Below are 20,473 nucleotides of genomic sequence, written 5' to 3' on the forward strand. Positions count from 1 at the left end.
TGCTGTAATGAAACTTCTTTATACTTGCAGTTGAGTATTTCTCTAGGGTAGATGCTGAGAAGGAATTCATGATGTTCAAATTATAATAGCTACTTATCAGTTTGCCCTCTAAAGTTTTACTGCCTCCAGCTGTGGAGGCAAAGACACCAACAAATGATTTTTAGAATATCAAAGACAAAATTGAGACATGTTTTGCCAGTCTGTGAGAAAAAATGGTGCTTTGTTGTTTTAATTTGCATTTTCTAAAAATAGTGAGGTTGAAGATTTAATAAATTTTTCAACCATTTGTATTTTCTTCTCATAAACTGCACATATCAAATTGTATTGCTCATAAAGTATCCAGTTTAAATTATTATAAACATAACGTTTTTCTGTATTTTTTAAATAGAACATACATATAGAAAAGTGCATAAATCACAAGTATACAGCTTAGTGAATTTTCATAAAGTGAATACACCATGTGCAACCATAACCCAATTCAAACAAAGCATTACCAAAACCTTTGAAGCCCCCTGGTGGCCTTTCCAGTCACTACCCTCACCCATCCCTTCCTGGATAACCATTATCCTTACTTTTACCTTATAGTTTCTCTGCTTTTGAACTTTAGATACATAGACTCACTCACTCTTCTTTTATGTGTTAACTTTTTAAGTACATTTTAAGAATTGCTTCACAGTTTAGAAAACTATGACTATTTATACAGATAATTTCTTCTCTCATTATAAACTTCAAGAGCTTAGTGTCATTTTTATATAACCCTTGATGTCCTTATACAGTTCTAAGAACTCTCAGAGTGGACTCCCTCCCCCTCAACCCTGGGAGTTAGCCATCTTGTTACTGAAATCTGCTTTATTTTGGGTAGATTTGAGGTTTGACTCCATTTTGCTCTTTAATTGACCCCTGTGTTTTATCAAAATAAGTAAACTGTGGTTTTATTTTGTCTAAGTTCTCTCTAAGGAGAATGCTTGCTTACCTTGTACTTTTCTTTTTCTTTTTCTTTTTGTATGGGGGAAGGTGGTATTCTTGTATGGCTTTAGGAAGTATGAAACTATCTAGTTGGTCCTTTCCTGTTACTGTTTGGGTCCTTTTCCCAAACAGGTAAATTTGTCAGAGCAAACTTTATACGTTATCATTTCAGCTTCCCTTGCCTGCCTTATGAATTCTTAATTGATCCGGAAAGATGTTTTAAGTTCTGTTTGGCTTACTTCTTTAAAATTTCTTTTGGTGTTTTGCTTATTAAAGGAGTACCCTTTTGTCTTCAGAATATCTTGAATATAAATTCTAAAATAAAAGTTTTAGTGACTTTCTGACATTATACTTTAGCAGAGACTTTTATAAAATATTTAGCAAAGTAAAGATGAATAAAGTCACTAATGGTGACATTCTTTCAAATTTATTTTTCAATTAATGATCTGCTTCCTAAGAATTTCAAGTGATTTACAATAAGACATGTGATAATGCCAATAAGAATACAAATAAAAGATTGTAAGAGGAGAAGATAATTATGACATAATCTTTGCTTCTGGAATTGAATGTTAAATTTAGCTATGAGCCTGTCTTTTGAGACTTGAAAGGAAAACAAATTCAGTTCTCATTGGGAAATGAAGCATACCATTTTATCAGGCGAGACAGATGTGTTTATGTTATTAAATTCTGAAAAATGCAGAAATGTTCATCAGAATCAGGTCATGTAAAGTAACATGCATTTGGGGATTTAAAAATGTATTGGAGCCCTAACCGGTTTGGCTCAGTGGATAGAGCGTCGACCTGCGGACTCAAGGTCCCAGGTTTGATTCCGATGAAGGGCATGTACCTTGGGTTGCGGGCACATACCCAGTAGGGAGTGTGCAGGAAGCAGCTGATTGATGTTTCTCTCTCATCGATATTTCTAACTCTCTATCCCTCTCCCTTCCTCTCTCTAAAAAATCAATAAAATATATTTAAAAAATAAAAATGTATTGGATTTGAAAGAAATTAATTAGCTCTTAAGTATTTAACTTACATTCATCTAGTTTATAAGAATAGTACACAAAGAGCATTTGACTTAAATTATTTAATTAATGAACACAGTTAAATTATTTTATATTGTGGAATAATCTCAATCAAGCTGTGATTATTTTAGCTATATGTTAAAACATTTTTATTTTCATTGCTAAGTGATCATTTTGCAGTAACCTATCCTATATAATAAAAGCCTAGGTGGCGTCATGCCCTCACGTCACGCCCTCGTGCGACATCGTCACAAGATGGCTGCCACAAGATGGCTGCCACAATATGGCCAGCAGGGGAGGGCAGTTGGGGCGAACAGGCCAGCAGGGGAGGGCAGTTGTGGGCGATCAGGCTGGCAGGGGAGGGCAGTTGGGAGCAAACAGGCCAGCAAGGGAGGGCAGTTGGGGGCGACCGGGCCGGCAGAGGAGGGCAGTTGGGGGCAATCGGGCCGGCAGGGAGGGCATTTGGGGGCAATTGGGCCACCAGGGGAGGGCAGTTGGGGGTGATCGGGCCAGCAGGGGAGGGCATTTGGGGGCAATCGGGCTGGCAGGGGAGGGCAGTTGGGAGCAAACAGGCCAGCTGGAGAGGGCAGTTGAGGGCGATCGGGCCAGCAAGGGAGGGCATTTGGGGGCAATAGGGCCACCGGGGGAGGGCAGTTGGGGGTGATCGGGCCAGCAGGGGAGGGCAGTTGGGGGCAATCGGGCTGGCAGGGGAAGGCACTTGGGGGCAATCGGGCTGGCAGGGGAGGGCAGTTGGGGGTGATCGGGGTGGCAGGGGAGGGCAGTTGGGGGCAATCAGGTTGGCAGGGGAGCGGTTAGGGGGCAATCAGGCTAGCAGGCAGAAGCGTTTAGGGGCAATCAGGCAGGCAGGCGAGTGGTTAGGAGCCAGCAGTCCTGGATTGTGAGAGGGATTTCCGAATGCCAGTTTAGGCCTGTGGGATCAGGCCTAAACTGGCAGTCAGACATCCCCCGAGGGGTCCCAGATTGGAGAGGGTGCAGGCCGGGCTGAGGGACCCTCCCATGCATGAGTTTCATGCACCCGGCCTCTAGTCCTATATAATAAAAGGGTAATATGCAAATAGACCAAACGGCAGAACAACCGAACAATCAATCAAAGTGTAATATGCTAATGATATGCTAAAGCTGCTCAACTGCTCGCTATGACATGCACTGACCATGAGGTGGCAGACAGTCAGTTGGTCGACCAGTCGCTATGACATGCACTGACCACCAGGGTCCAGATGCTCCAACCGGTAGGTTAGCTTGCTGCTGGGGTCTGGCCGATTGGGACTGAGCGAGATAGGCTGGACACACTCTGGAGCTCTCCCGCTGTCCCTCCCTGGCCTGATCATGCACTGATGGGGTCCCACAGCCTGGCCTGTGCCCTCTTGCAATCTGGGACTCCTCATGGGATGTTGGAGAGCTGGTTTCAGTCTCATCCCATAGGCCACTCCCCTTGGGAGGGTGCCAGATGCAGGGCTCATGGCTGGTGAGCACTGCTGCAGCGGCACAAGCGTCTCCCGATCAGAACTGATTGGGCACGAGCCCGCGGCAGGCACAGTGGGTCTGGGATGAGCGGGAGCAGCAGGTAGGAGATGAGGTGGTGTTGGACTGTGGGTTTTGGCCCAATCCCTGAAGAGCACCCAGAGGGACCCCACTCATGCATGAATTCGTGCACTGGGTCTCTAGTATATGTGTGTGTGTGTGTGTGTGTGTGTGTGTGTGTGTGTGTGTATATATGTATATGTATATATATATATATATATATATACACATATGTATATATGTGTATGTATATATATATATATATATATATATATATATATATATATATATATGTATATATGTATATAAAAGCCTAACCGTCTGACCAATAGCTATGACGTGCACTGTCCACCAGGAGGCAGATGCTCAACGCAGGAGCTGCCAAACTGCTGTGACTTGGCAGCTGTGGTTCTCGGGTGATGCACCTGGAACCAGAGAGGAGGGAGCCCGATTCTGGGGTGCATCATCTGAGAAGTGCCCTCTTGAAATCTGGGACCCCTTGGGGGATATCGGAGAGCCAGTTTGGCCTGATCCCCGCAGGACAGACTGAAGGACTTCACTGGTGCACGAATCCGTGCACCGGGCCTCTAGTTATTACATAAGCAACAATTGACATTGGTTTTTACACTTTTATTATATGTATTTGATTTTGGCATCTGAATCAAAACCAACATGTTGCTTATTTATTTTGGAATAGTATTGGGGAACTCATAAACTTGTCTCATATATTTGTCTCAGCTGATTCCCAAGGATTGTTTTTTTCTGATAGTATCTAATTTGGGATTAAAACAAAGATAATTTTAATCTGGATTAATTATGTTCTTAATATTTTTATAATTAAAACATTTAAAATTATAAAGTAATGCATGTTTATTCTTTATAAAAATTAGGCTAATATAATAGTACATTAATTAAAAAGTAAAAGTTCTGTTCCTTTTCTGTTTCTACTAAAGACTGGAGAGAAGCTGCCTATGTCTTTTTTTTTTTTTTAATCTTTGTTGTTGAAAGTATTACATATGTTTCCTTTTTTCCCCATTGACCTCTCTCACCCTGGTCCCCCTATTGTCTGTGTCCATTGGTTATGCTTATATGCATACAAGTTCTTTGGTTGATCTCTTAACACCGCCCACCCTCCCCTGCCTTCTCTCTTGAGGTTTTCCAGTTTGTCCCATGCTTCTATGTGTCTGGGTCTATTTTTGTTTATCAGTTTATGTTGTTAATTAGATTGCACATATGAGTGAGATCATGTGATACTTACCTTTCTCTGACTGGCTTATTTTGCTTAGCATACTGCTCTCCAGGTCCATGACATTATAGAGGTACATCTATAATGTCTTTTAATCCAAAGAGTCCTGAGCCTCAGGAAGCAAAGCTGAGGGTGGTAGGAACACAGACAATTCTTGGCCCTGTGTAAACAAACTGTTAAGCACTTAGGGTCTTATTCTATTTGTACTTTGAACCATTTTGTACATACGTGGTTAAGCTGTAAGTATTGGTAGAGATTTGGTAATATAAATATTATCCAGGTAAACTTGATTTTGTGTTAAGGGATTTGACCTGTTTTGTTGTTTGTCTGAAATTTTTTAAAGCACTATGACATTTGAAATAGTATTTGTTTCATGTTGTGATTATTTAAAAATATTCAGAGGTCTTGATCACTGGAATATCTTTTTTTAACATACATTTCAGGCCATTATCATTTTCATAGTTTAATAATTTTTCTAATAGCTTTATTATCCTGAGGTAAACCATATATTTTCTCTAATATAGTTTAGGTTGTAAAATCAAATGTTTCATTATTTTAGACTATGTTTCCAACAGTTTAGTTTAAAATATCAGTATTATGTTCTTCTGGTTATGAGGACCCATGAAAGTACAGCTGTCCCTTGGTACCCAAGGGTTTTAGTTCTCTGGAACCCTGTGGATATAAAAATCTGAGGATCTCAAGTCCCTTATATAAAACTAGTGTCCCGGTGAAATTTGTACCACGGGGGTGTGGTGGGGGTGTCCCTCAGCCCGGCCTGCACCCTCTTCAATCTGGGACCCCTTGGGCAGTTGGACATCCCTCTTGCAATCCAGGACTGCTGGTTCCTAACTGCTCACCTGCCTGCCTGCCTGATCACCCCTAACCACTCTGCCTGCTGGCCTGCTCACCACCTACTGCCTCCCCGCCAGCCTTCTCACCCCAAATGCCCCCCCTCTGCTGGCCTGATCGCCCCCAACTGCCCACCCTGTCCGGCCTGCTCGCCCCCAACTGCCCCTTCCCCCGCTGGCCTGCTCGCCCCCAACTGCCCCCTCTTGCTGGCCTGATTGCTCCCAACTGCTCTCCACTGCCAGCCTGCTTGCCCCCATATGCCTCCCCCCGCCCCCGCCCCCGCCAGACTGCTCGCCCTCAACTGGCCCCCTTGCTGGCCTGCTTGCCTCAGCTGCCCCCCTGCCGGCCTGATCACCCCCAACTGCCCTCCCCTCCTGGCCTGATCACCCCTAACCGCCTCTGCCTCGGCCCCGCCACCATGGCTTTGGAAGGACGTCTGGAAGGTCTCTCGGTCTAATTAGCATATTACCCTTTTATTAGTATAGATAGCTCAGTATTTGCATATAATGTGTGCACATTCTCTCATATGTTTTAAATGTTTTCTAGATTACTTATAATACCAAATGCAATTTAAATGCTATATAAATAGTTGTTACACTGAATTGTTAAGGGAATAATGGCAAGAAATAAAATCTGTACATGTTTGTACAGATATGACCATCATAGGCTTAACTACATTGTACACTTTAGAAACAGAGCAACATTATCCCATCTCCCCTGAATATTTTTTATCCGCGATTGAATTCACAGATACAGAACCCACAGATATGGCGGACTGACTATAATCCTTTGGCAAATTAGGAAAAAGAGTGAGGAGTCTGACTTCTGTTTAACCTTTCAGCTCAGAACAAGCCATTTTAAGAGTAATTGACCAAACATATTACTTTCAGGTTCTAATGTAAATAATTAACATTTCTAGATTAGAAAACTTATGTACACTGTAAAATTGTCATCATTTTTAGGCATAGTCACCCCTTAGGAAGCTGTTCTGCAGTTCTTAGTTCATTAAGTCTGTTTGTTATAGTAGAATATAAAAAACTTTGGAATATTTTAAGATTTTGTGTTGGATAATATCCTGGAAAAGAAAATATATAGGTTTTTGTTAATACTGATAAGCAATTAAAAAAGAAGGCTTTATAAACTAGACAGCTTTATTTTTGGAGGTTAGACATTTACTCTTGTGAAAGTATCAATTTTGAATGTACTGAAAAGTTGTTAGACCAGTAGGGTAAGAGGGTCACCTCTATGGTATTCAAGCTCTTATATCCTTTATCAGAGCCTATTCTGTAGCCCAAGCATGTCAAACTCTTGGCCTGTGGGCCGCATGGGCCCACAGTGAATATTTTTTGCAGCCCAGGTAATATAATGGTATATAAGAAACGTTTTAATAAAAATTTGTGACTTAATTTTTACAATACCCTGCTATACATAACTAGAGGCCCGGTGCAAGAAATTCATGCATTGTGGTGGGGGGGGGTCCCTCATCTTGGCTTGCGCCCTCGGGGGATGTCTGACTGCTGGCAGTCGCAATCCGGGATGCTGCATGCATCAGTGACCATACTTTTCATACAGGTGAAAGGCATCTTGCTTTTGTATGGGCAGTTACATTATTTTGCCCTGGTTATAAAAAGTAGTACATAACATGATCCTTCTGAGGCAGTAGTACCATTTTCCCCATCTTATGGGTGGAAAAACTGAAGCAGAGAGAAGTTAATTAAGTAATTGGCTTTGTCACACAGTTATAAGTGTTAGAGTCAGGGCTGACCACAAAAATGTGCAAGCCAGAGTCCATGCATGTCATCACTGCATCATCCTGTTCTTTTCAGTGTTAGAGTAGCCTTGCCAGGTTTTAATTTTTAAATCTAAGAGACTATTCCCAATATACAGGGTAGGGTCCCTAGGCCTGGCCGGCTATCAGGGCTGATCTGTTGGGCGACTGGCAGACAGGGTGATCAGGGGGGCCCAGCTGGCACCTGCCTTGGCTGGTGGCCTGGCACCACCCGCTGGCCAGCCCCGCCCCCTGATCGCTGCCGCGGGTTGCCTCCCTCTCGGGTATTGGGGGGGCAGATGCTCAGTGCACGTCATAGCGATCAGTCATTCCGCTATTCAGTTGATTTGCATATTAGGGTTTTATTATACAGTACTAGAGGTCCTGTGCATGAAATTCGTGCGCGGGGGGGGGGGGGGGCCCTCAGCCCAGCCTGCACCCTCTCCAATCCGGGACCTCTCGGGGGATGTCCCAGGGATCGGGCCTAAACCGGCAGTTGGACATCCCTCTCACAATCCTGGACCACTGGCTCATAATTGCTCACCTGCTGGCCTGCCTGGTCACCCCTAACTGCTCCTTCCTCCCTCCCCTCCCCGGCCTGATTGCCCCTCACTGCCTCTGCGTGCCGGCCTGATCACCCCTAATTGCCCCCACCCCCACCGGCCTGGTTGCCCCTAACTGCCCGCCCCTGCCAGCCTGGTCGCCCCCAACTGCCTCCCCCCACCCCCCGCCGGCCTGGTCGCCCCTCGTGGCCCCCCCACCGGCCTGGTTGCCCCACACAGCCTGCTGTTCAGTTGTTTGGTCGTCCCTCACTAACCCCCCTGCCGGTCTGGTCATAGGCAGCCATCTTTGTGAGGGTGTGATGGTCAATTTGCATATCACCTCTTTATTACATAGAATTATTAATAATGAACTACAACGTTCGCTAATGACTGATTACTATAATTATGTTGCATTCATTTCCCTTACGCACCTTACGCGCAGGCGCACCATTTCTCTCCAGTAATACTAGCAGCAAATATTTTAGCAGCCAATTGCCACGTCATCAGTCTTGGACTGACTTGTTTGATGTGCGCAACAGGAAATATTTCGCTTTCAGAGAACAAGAAAAATAGGTTTATTTGCATTACGCTTATTAATTTGTGCAGTTATTCAGTGTCTGGTAATTAATGTTAAAGAAAAAATAATTTTTATTAAAATGTTCTATTTTATGTTAATGATTACTCATTTATTTCAGCCCTTTGTATTCAGCATGTCTCTATCGAAATAAACCTATGTTTCTATGAAAATTGAAGCTTTTTTTTTTTTTTTTGCGGCCCACATAAACTTAAACCTTGTTTATTTGGCCTGTGTTAGCCTTTGAATTTGGCATGCTTACTGTAGCCCTCTCATTAAAGGTTATTATATGCATCATTCTGAAATTGAATTTGAGCAATTACATATATAGTAATGAAATATACCTTTCCTTTTTATATCTTTCAGAATCATGGTGTCATGGAAAGGGATTTACTTCATACTCACTCTGTTTTGGGGAAGCTTTTTTGGAAGCATTTTCATGCTGGGTCCCTTTTTACCTTTGATGCTTGTAAGTCCATCCTGGTATCGCTGGATCAACAACCGCCTTGTGGCAACCTGGCTCACACTTCCAGTGGTAAGTTACACACTAGAGAAGGAAACTATCAAAGTGGCCCAATCTATAGATTTTTACTTTGTTAGAGTCAGATTTAGTCAAATGTTAGATTTAAGTCTTTCCTGTTATATAAGAGGTGCATTAGAATTTAAAGTAAAACAAAAACTAGAGAGAAAAATAATTGTCCTTTGAAGTAAAATATCTAATTGAGACATTTATATTTTAATTTCAAAAATTTTTTCATTGAGATATGCTTTAAATATAGCAAAATATACAAATCTAAAGATACAGATTGAAGAATATTTGTATCATCAATTTTGCATTTCCATTTACTTTACAAAACAATGACAAAAATTAAGATTTAGATAAATATTTTTTAAACTCCTGATATTGATGTGATTGCTTTAATTCTTCCCAGTAACCACAAAATTTAAGAATAAAGTTGTTTCCTATCTGTGGGCTAGGTCAATAACATCTGTAAGGTGAAAATACATACAAAACATGTAGTGGATTCTTGGAACTGCCAGGTATCTCTGCAAGGTGGGTGCATGCTGCTGTGAGCGTACTCCCTCTGATCCTGAGCTGGGGACTCCCAGTAGGATTCCAGTCCAGACTCCTCCCTTGTCTGGGACTGCAGAGGCTTCAGCCTTCTCTGAAAATGGACATGTATGCAGTTGTCCTTACCTTGAATAGGCTGTCTATCCTTCGTGAGTGTTATGTTCTTTCTTTTTCCTGAGCAACACCTAGAACTTACTATTACTGGTTTACTTACTTTTTATGGTGGGTGTTATACTCAAACAGGAGAACTAGAAAGGAATCCTCTTCATTTGTTGAAGGGTCTTCTTTACCTGCTTCTTTTGAATTGAGTTGTCTATTTCTCCTAAAGCAGATGCCATTGTTATGTTTGTAGAGAGGAGAGTATCATGCTGATGGTATGGACCTCTCAGGTAGAGATTGATTGGGAAATATTTCCAGACGCAGTGGTGGTATACCTACCTTGATGGAGCAGGTATTTCTTTAAAGTTTCCTGTAAATTTAATTTTAATAAATCATTTACAGTATGCCCTTTTCATATTTAAAAAGGAATCCTCTGATGAATAATTTTTGAAATTAATTTGTTCCTTGTTTACAAGATTAATTTGTTTTAAATTATAGATATTTGTCTTATGAAATGTGATACTGTTTAACTAGAAGTAGCCCTCTGCCTCTCTCTGTTCTCCTTCCTCTTATCTCTCTTCTGTATTTGCACTTGAAGCTGTCTGTTTTACAGGCACAGGGAAAAGAGACAGCATACTTGTAGATAATAAACAATTGTGGTATGGTTGCATATTTAATTCAGTTATAAGGAGAAGAATGAGAAGATTTTGTTGAAAGGAAAAGTCAAAGTAAAAATTCCAGGATAATGATGATCAGAGCTGCTGACCACTTTTGAGGCAGATACTGTGTTTAGGAGGATGGCTTCATTTCAGGTGCCACTGTTGTCCCCATTTTATAGAACAGGATATAGAAGCTTTGAGAAATTAAATAATTTGCCCAAGGTCACACACAGAAGCAAATTATTTAATCACAGATAAGATTAAATCCAGACTGTCTGCTGACATTAGAGCCTTAAGTGATAGGATTCATCAGACTCACATGGAGCCTTAACAACTCTTCAGTGGTAAGAAGTTCACAGGTACCTCTTGATTGTTTCAGAGGGGGGTTTGGAGTTATTTTGAGCTGGGGAATGCCTGTCTAGAGGAAAAATATCTGAGAAACGGATAACTAGTAATAAAATTGGTCTCAGTAATGTGATGATTCCCTCACAGTGGAGAGGAAAGTTGGCAAGAAATAGTTGTAGAAAGCCTTCTCTTTTGGTCGAGAAGCAAAAGACATAGGTTGCTGAAATACCTGAAACAAGGTACGTATTAAAATATTTGTTGGATGAGTAGACAGACATAAACAAGTTTCAGGGTCAGACTGCCCAAACTTTGGTATCAGAGTAGGCTGGCTTCATAAAGAGAGTTGTGCAATGTTCTCTCCTCTATTTTTGAAAGAAAATTATATTTATATAATTTTTTAAATTATGGTTTAAAAATTACCTAATGCAACCTTAGTGTATCACAGTCCACTTAGAGTTAATATTTACTGTGTCTTGTAAAATGTAAGAACCTTATAATAGTGTAGTGCATTTATTCCTACATCCTTTGTGCTGTGTTATCATACTACATCAAGCATGTCAAACTCGCGGCCCGTGGGCCGTATGCAACCCACAACAAATATTTTTGCGGCCAAGCCAATATAACGGTATGTAAGAAACGTTTTAATAAAAATTTCGTGACTTAATTTTTACAATATCCTGTTATACATAATTATTAATAACGAACTACAACGTTTGCTAATGACTGATTACTATCATCATGTTGCATTCATTTCCCTTACATGCCTTATGCACAGGCACACCATTTCTCTCCAGTAATACTAGCAGCAAATATTTTAGCATCCGATTGCCATGTCATTAGTCTTGGACAGACTTGTTTGGTGTGCGCAACAGGAAATATTTTGCTTTTGGAGAACAAGAAAAATAGGTTTATTTGCATTACGCTCATTAATTTGTGCTGTTATTCAGTGTCTGGTAAGTTAATGTCCAAGAAAAAATATTAATTTTTATTAAAATGTTCTATTTTATGTGAATGATTACTCATTTATTTCAGCCCTTTGTATTCAGCATGTCTCTATCGAAATAAACCTACGTTTCTATGAAAATTGAAGCTTTTATCTTTTTGCAGCCCACATAAACTTAAACCTTGTTTATTTGGCCTGTGTTAGCCTTTGAGTTTGACATGCTTGAATTACATCTACTTACAAAATTACCTCCATTATGCAATGTTATAACTTCTTGCGTTAAGTAGTCATGTCTTTTAAAGAAACTAGAAGAAAAAATATAGCCTCTATTTAAATATTTTTCATATCTAGTGTTCTTTATTTTTATGTATATTAGAGTTTCCACCTAGTGTCTTGTCCCTTCAGCGTAAAGAACTTCCTTTAGCTTTTCTTGTAGTGAGGGCTCCTGTAGCTGAATTGTTTTCATTTAATTGAAATTTTCCTTATTTTGCCTTCACTTTTGAAGCATAGTGTTGCTGGCTATAAAATTTATTTTTCTTTTCATACTTTAAAGTTCTGTCTTATGGGTTATTTATCTCTGATTGCTTTTAAGATTTCTCTTTGTTTTTATTTAGCAGTTTGATCGTGATACATACATCTAAATGTATTTTTCTTTATGTGTAATTTGTTGTGTTTATGGGGCTTCTTAGATCTACAGGTTAGTTTGTTTTTTTCCAAATTGGCCAATTAATTCTTCATCTAGTTTTTTCTGCTCAATTCTCTCCTTCTGGGACTACAGTTATGTATATATTAGATTTCTTGTAGTGTCACACAGGATAACCAAGGTCAATAACCCGTTCTTCTACTGTTTTTCTTACATAGTGGATTTCCGCTTAAAATAGTGTACTTTAAAATCCTAGAATTTATTGTTTCTTGTTGGTTTCCTTACTTTCTTGAAGTTTGTCATCTATTTATTATGTGGCCATATTTTTCTTTAAATCAACGGGTGGTAGGTAAGTCTACTACTATTTACTTTGTCTGGGCTGGAAGCAGCAGTCACCTTTTTTTTTCTTCTTTCCTGTAGGAAATACTTTGCATTGAATATTTGTATGGATCCTTCTTATTCTTTTAGGCAAATTTATTTTTCCTTTCTTAATAGAAGGATTTTTGTTTGTTTATTTTTATTTTAGAGAGAGAGGGAGGGAATCATTTATTGGTTGCCTTCCATATGCACCTTGACAGGATCGAATCCACAATCTGGGTATGTGCCCTGACTAGGAAGTGAACCCGTGACCTTTCGGTTCACGGGACAACACTCCAACCCACTGAGCAACACTGGCCAGGGAAATAGAAGGATGTTTTATTGTAACTTTGGTTTATTGCACGTAGTCAGCAGGACCCCTGAAGATTCACCCAACAACTATTAATGTCCACCATGTACCAAACATTTTGCTAGGATGAAATGACAAGCAGGATAGATATGACCTCTATCCTTGTGGAGGTAATAGTCCTTATACCTAAAATTTTTCAAACTGTACATTTACACAGCTACCTTCTTTTCTGGCTTTTATTTGGCTGAAGACTACTTCCTTTGTTAGAGGACAGAAGTTGATTTTCCGGGCCATGAGTTCTTAGAGTTGGGTTTTTAAATTAGCTTTAAAAATACGAAGTCCAATATTTCATTATAGCCCTCAAACATAACATTTAATATAAAATATTCATCTTCTGGTATTGTGTAGCCACTGTCACTCGCTTATTTACAATGAGTATTTCTCCATAAAATATTTATATCAGCCCTAGCCGTCTTGGTTCAGTGGATAGAGCGTCAGCCTGCGGACTGAAGGGTCCCAGGTTCGATTCCGGCCAAGGGCACATGCCTGGGTTGTGGGCTCGATCCCCAGAGGGGTGTGCAGGAGGCAGCCGATCAATGATTCTCTCTCATTGATGTTTCTATCTCTCCTTCTCCCTTCCTCTCTGAAATCAATAAAGAAATATATTAAAAAATATTTATATCAAATAAAATAAGCATATTTTCAGTTTACATAAAATTATCACGAGTAGATTTTTCTAAAAAGTCATCTACAAACTGTCTAGATATTCAGTAATCCTATTTATAGTCATTTATAAAACTAGAGAAATTTCATTTTAACTTTTCTCAGGTTTTATCATCTGTAAAATAAGGAAGTTAGAATAGATAATCTCTGAGATCCATTCCAAAGAAAACATTGTATATAGGATTCTAAAAAAAAGCATTTAGCGGTAAATAATTTTTTTGGTAACAGTCATATTTTGCTCCTACACTTCATTTTCTTTAATGTCATCAGTTTTCCACAGTATATAATCTTTTGTTTGTGAATATCATGATTTTGGCAGAACCTCTCTACCAAAAACTTAAGACTCTTGAGGATTTTCTTATAGTTACAACCTTGGTAGAAATCATTGTAATTGTAATGATTTACAGTGTCAATCAGATTTCTTTGGAAAGCCAATATAAGCAGAGTGCTTATTGGTACACACATTTGGTTTCAGGATTGGCCTTACAACGTTCTAGTCATTTAAACTTGGCTAAGCTCCTTAGCCTCTCTAAATTTCTCTTTCTTCTTCTGTGAAAAAGGGGGTTCTAATTCTATCAACATGTCTCAGAGAGTTATTGTGACAACTAAATGAGGTGATAATACAGGCTTTGTAAATTATGCAGCAAATGTTTGCTCCTATATTCATTTTAAGGGATAAAATGAATATAGTCAGCAGGACCCCTGAAGATTCACCTAAACTATCAAAGTAAATTCAAAATACAGTGGCTTTGAATAAGGTAGAACTTTATTTATCCTCAGGTCCAGGTTGACAGGGTAGATCTGCTCCCTAATGTCATTTAAGGGCTGAAGATTCCTTCTACCCAGCCTGGCATAATATCCTCCTCTTTATGGTCAAGTCTGGTCACTGCCATTTTTTTTTGTCCTACTCTGTTGTCAGTGGGGATGGGGAGAAGTCAGGAGCATGTTTCATTTAGATCAGTGAATTATAAGGTGCACATATCTCTCTTGCTCACCCATTGGTAAGAACAGGTAAAAGATGTAATAGAATCTGGGAAATGTAGTTCGTTTGTTTTTTTCTGAGCAGTCATGCACATAATTAAAATGTATTGTTCTGGAAGAAATGCTGGATTTTACTGGACAAATTCTGTCATAGCTGCTGCTAACTACTACTAGTACCATTGTTATTACCACAGAATTACATTAAAACTTCAATTACATATACTAGGATGGGTGAAGGAAAAGTGGAGAGAGAAGAATTTTTTAAATATAGGATTCCTCCCGAACCTCCACTTCATGTGAGATGAAATGGAAAATGTGAGTGGTCCTGTGCTGGGTGTGATTCATGTGTTTAAAACAACAAGTAAACTAATCACTTCACCTGGTGGTCAGCAAACTAATCAGGTCCAATATTCAAAGGTACTGGTCATTTGTGAGGCACCTTCCTATGAGATTTTCAAATGTAATTTCAACTGTTCCTTACTTTTGCCTTATTACCTGATTCGAGAACTTAACATATAGGCAAGATTCAACCACCACCATAGTATTATATTCATATACTAGAGGCCCGGTGCATGAAATTCGTGCACGGGGTGGGGGTTGTCCCTCAGGCCAGCCTGCACCCTCTCCAACCTGGGACCCTCGGGGGATGTCCGACTGCCCGTTTAGGCATTGGGCAGTCAGACATCCCTCTTACAATCTAGGACTGCGGCTCCCAACTGCTCGCCTGCCTGCCTTCCTGATTGCCCCTAACCGCTTCTGCCTGCCAGCCTAATCACCCCCTAACCACTCCCATGCGAGCCTGATTGATGTCTAACTGCTCGCCTGCCAGCCTGTTTGCCCCCAACTTCCCTCCTCTGCCGGCCTGGTCACCCCTAACTGCCCTCCCCTGCAGGGTTGATTGCCTCCAACTGCCCTCCCTTGCAGGCCTGGTGCCTCCCAACTGCCCTCACCTGCTGGCCATCTTGTGGTGGCCATCTTGTGTCCACATGGGGGCAGGATCTTTGACCACATGGGGGCAGCTATCTTGATCTTGTGTGTTGGAGTGATGGTCAGTCTGCATATTACTCTTTTATTAGATAGGATAGAGGCCTGGTGCACGGGTGGGTGCCAGCTGGTTTGCCCTGAAGGGTGTCCCGGATCAGGGTGGGGGTTCCCTTGGGGTGTGGGGCGGCCTGAGCGAGGGGCCTGTGGTGGTTTGCAGGCCAGCCACGCCCCCTTGTGACCCAAGTGGAGGCCCTGGTATCTGGAATTTATTTACCTTCTGCAATTGAAACTTTGTATCCTGGAGCGGAGCCAAGCCTCCTGCTCGCACTGTGGCTGGCAGCCTTTTCTGTTTGGATTTGTTTACCTTCTATAATTGAAACTTTGTAGCCTTGAGTAGAGGCCTGGGCCCGCCAGAGTGTGTGGAAAGCTTGGCTTCCTCTGTTGCCAGGGAAACCCAAGCCTTCCTTCTGGTAGCTATCTTGGTTGGGGTTAATTTGCATACTCACCCTGATTGGCTGGTGGGTGTGGCTTGGCTGGTGGGCATGGCTTATGTAGCGGAGTGATGGTTAATTTGCATATTACTCTTTTATTAGAGGATATTTGTACATGCCCTTGACTGGAATCGAACCTGGGACCTTTTAGTCCGCAGACCGATGCTCTATCCACTGAGCCAAACCGGTCTCGGCTATTAGAGGATATTTGAAAAAACTTATATTACCCAGCTGTTTAACTCAGTGCCTTGCTCACTAGTAATAGCCTATCAGCTGGAGAGTCTTCTAGTTAAGAAATTTATTGACATCAAATCCCCTATAGGTAGGTTATAGAAAACTGATGTTATAGTTTTGAGATAGTATACATGTCTGTTCAAAGAAATGGAGAAAAACTGTCAAGGTGTCTTTTATGATTGTTTATTTCATATTTTTATAAGGTACTAAAGGGGTTTTTATTTTGAAGCAAATAGGTCACTTTTTATCTAGGAGGAATTTAGTAATTTTCCCCCATGGTAGGTATACTTTATTTTAAGCAATCCCAAATAGTTAAAAATAATTTTTTACTAAAAATAAAAAAATAGGATAAATGCACTTAGACTAATTATTGTTCACAGAAATGATCACAAAATGATTTCATTGGCAGGGCTTTTTTTTTCCCCCTGTACTTTTGTTTTCTTTTTTAAGGAGCACATTTTTTAAGTTAATTGAGGTACTGCAGTAAAAACTTTTCGATTCTTAGATGAAACTTAGCGGTAAACTAGCCTAACTTACCTGTTGTGCAAGAATCCTTCCTAGAGCAATCTGTGGAGTGAACCTTTCAGTCTCTCTTGGAACATTTGTATAATAGGTAGTGCATGTCTTTTGTATATTTCATTTTTTGATTATACCATTTAATATAGTACTATTGGAGTCAAACTTTTCATGTGCCCAGAGCATTTAAAAAAACCACGTATTTGATTGATTTTTTTTACAGAGAGGAAGGGACAGGGATAGAGAGTTAGAAAACATCGATGAGAAAGAAACATTGATCAGCTGCCTCCTGCACACCTCCTACTGGGGATGTGCCTGCAACCAAGGTACATGCCCTTGACCAGGATCGAACCTGGGACCCTTCAGTCCGCAGGCTGACGCTCTGTCCACTGAGCCAAACCGGTTAGGGCTCAGAGCAGTTTTTGCTTTTCAAAATTAAGTCTTTTCAATCGTCCAATTGTTAGAGTTCTGTCCTTTCACCATAAATCATGACTTAGGAATTTAGAGTTCATTTTCTAACTACCCAACTAGGATACAAGTCTCTTCCACAGCCTGCGGATTTCATTCCAGTCTTAGAACAAAAGAGGTGTTCAACAAACACAGACTAATGGATTTAATTTCTGTCTAGACTGCTTCTCTTAAGAAAGGGGTGCTCAATGTTTGATGAATGACTTGGGATTGCAAGGCCTTAAGTAGCTAAGGATTTGAGGAGCTGGGCTGAAGCTCTGTCTGAAGACAAAGCAGATGAGGAATGTCACATAGTTGTTCTTACCTCAGATTTAATAAAGATCTATTGGAATAATAAATGAGAGCATAGGACATGGCAAAATCTATTCTGTGATCATGAGGGGAACCTCTCCTTGTAATGTTTTATACGTGGTGGAACTCTTAGAAGTAGTAAATGGTACATAAAAGATCCTCAGAAATTGCTCCTATATTTCTAATTCTAGGAGAAATATTTGCCCAATTAGGTAAAAGTCATGAGAGTTGTAGTTCTTAGTTCAACAGAAGAAATACAGCATTATAAAATTTACAAGATTAGTTTCTTATTGCTAAAGAAATAGTACAAATATGAAACAGAAATAGTACAAATATGAGAACAGTGTCTTTTTTGTTTTATCATTTAATCTGGATTATTTGAATTCTGGAGTTCTTTATACACTTTACAGCTATATCTTTGTGTCATGTATTTGTTATTCTGCCTTGCAGGAGCTGTAAATAATGTTGACTAGATATGTCTTGTCTGGTATTAAAATTGATTAATGTGAGCTTGAGATCTAAGCTGCCCAAAAGGTTACCGTATATATAACTTTCAGGCACATTCTGATAGAGTGCTAGATGGTAAGGGAGAAAATGTCATTGATATGCTCCTGGACAAACAGTCTGGAATTTTTTATTTTGACATTTTTCATAATTAAAAGCAAAAGATTGTTTTTGGGATCCATAGAAAACATATGTTAGAAATTGCATGTAAATGGTTAGAGTTGAGGTTTTGAGTTTATAGGCTTAAAATGTGAAACTCTTTTCTACAGTACAACACAATTAATAGTCCTCTTCCTCTTTCTAACCAGTTAAGGAAAGGATATCCTGCATTTCAGTTCTTTGCAAAACAGGGGGGAACTGATCCAAATTAACCTTGGATGGTGAAGTCACATGTATACTCTTGGCCAAGACATACAATTTAGTGATTCATTTTGGTAGTTGATGGTCCTTTATACTTAGAAGTAGAAAGAGGTATTTCTTACTATGGGTCCAAGCCTACCAGTAGAAGTCTCTGCCATGATTCTCTCTACCATGAAGTCTTCTACATAGGGACTTAACTTCCCAGAGACTTTGGAGTTATAATTATTTGAGTGCTTATGGACCCTTTTGAAAATCTGATGAAAACTATAGGCATTTTGCCTAGCAACATACTTGTGTACAATTTCAAGAAAGGGTATGTGTTTATTGACCTCTTGAAAGCCATCCTTCTAGAGTTTAATGAATGCCAGGTTAAATACCTAGGCCCTAATGTGAATCTTAGTCAAGGAAAAGTAACTTAATGGGGACCTGTGGGATAACTATAGCTGTGTTACCTCAGATGATCTTTTGTTTTTGTTAATCCTCACCTGAGGATATGTTTTTCATTGCTTTTTAGAGAGAGTGGAAGGGAGAGGGAGAGAGAGACATCTACTGGTTGCCTCCTCATACACCCTGGGTTGTGGGGTAGGGAGTGAACCCCACAACCCAGGTACTTGCTCTTGACCAGGAATTGAGCCCATGACCCTTTGGTTTGCAGGCTGATGTTCTAACCACTGAGAAATACCTGCCAGGGCTGATTTCTTTTTTTTTTTATTTTGTTAAGATCTTAACACTGTACTTCCTTGGACATATAACATTTCTAACTTATTTTTTCCCCTTTTCCCTTTAGCTAACATTTAACCTTTTTAAAAAATCCTATTTATTCTTATGTTGAAGTCCTAGTGTTGTTTTGTATCGTAATCTTTAAAAAAGTAGCTTTTTGTGTGAAATGTAACAAACATACTGAAAAGTTAATAAAACATAAACACACACAGTTTAATAATCCTATCTAATAATAGACAAATATGCAAATTGACCATACATCCGTCACACTCACAAGCTACGCCCACAAGCCATGCCCACCATCCAATCAGAGCGAGTATGCAAATTAACCCAAACCAAGATGGCTACAGCCACAGAGAGCAAGGTTTCCTAGGTAACAGAGGAAGCCAAGCTTTCCGCCTGCCCTTGCCAGGCCTAAGCCTCCACTCAAGCTACAAAGTTTCAATTATAGAAGGTAAACAAATGGCTGCAGAATGGAGCTTGAGAGAGCAGGCCAGGGTTGCCGCCAGCAACAGGGGAAGCAAAGCTTTCCGCACACCCTGGCTAGGCCCACCCGCTTAAGGCAACAAAGTTTCAATTATAACCCCAACACAAATGGCTTCGGGCCTCGGAGGGAGCCCCAGGCTTGGCTCTGCTCCAGGCTACAAAGTTTCAATTGTAGAAGGAAAATAAATTCCAGATACCAGGGCCTCCACTTGCGTTGCCAGGGGGCGTGGTCAGCCTGCAAACCACCACAGGCCCCTCGCTCAGGCCGCCCCACACCCCAAGGGAACCCCCACCCTGATCCGGGATGCCCTTCAGGGCAAACCAGCTGGCCCCCACCCATGCACCAGGCCTCTATCCTATCTAATAAAAGAGTAATATGCAGATTGATCATCACTGCAACACACAATATAGCTGACCCCATGTGGTCAAAGATCCTGCCCCCATGTGGACACAAGATGGCCACCACAAGATGGCCAGCAGGAGAGGGCAGTTGGGAGGCACCCGGCCTGCAAGGGAGGGCAGTTGAGAGGGACCAAGCCTGCAAGGGAGGGCAGTTGGAAGTGATCAACCCTGCAGGAGAGGGCAGTTAGGGGTGACCAGGCTGGCAGAGGAGGGAAGTTGGGGGCAAACAGGTTGGCAGCAGAGTGGTTAGGGGGTGATCAGGCTGGCAGGCAGAAGTGGTTAGGGGCAATCAGGAAGGCAGGCAGGCAAGCAGTTGGGAGCCAGCAGTCCTGGATTGTGAGAGGGATCTCCTACTGTCTGTTTAGGGATCCGA

General features: G+C 40.9%; 1 protein-coding gene across 2 annotated transcripts in view; it reads left to right on the top strand.

Moving 5' to 3' along the window:
* The window catches only part of LCLAT1 (lysocardiolipin acyltransferase 1), a 130,145-nt gene that overhangs the window by 38,323 nt on the left and 71,349 nt on the right, over window positions 1-20,473 (top strand). For both annotated transcript variants that reach the window (XM_028140167.2, XM_028140168.2), the window contains exon 2: window positions 8,879-9,047. In XM_028140167.2, coding sequence (XP_027995968.2) covers window positions 8,883-9,047 — 165 coding nt within the window. In that variant the 5' untranslated portion in view covers window positions 8,879-8,882. The remainder of the gene's footprint in view (window positions 1-8,878; window positions 9,048-20,473) is intronic.

Source organism: Eptesicus fuscus, chromosome 16 (genome assembly GCF_027574615.1).
Source record: "Eptesicus fuscus isolate TK198812 chromosome 16, DD_ASM_mEF_20220401, whole genome shotgun sequence".
Taxonomy (NCBI): Eukaryota; Metazoa; Chordata; class Mammalia; order Chiroptera; family Vespertilionidae; genus Eptesicus; species Eptesicus fuscus.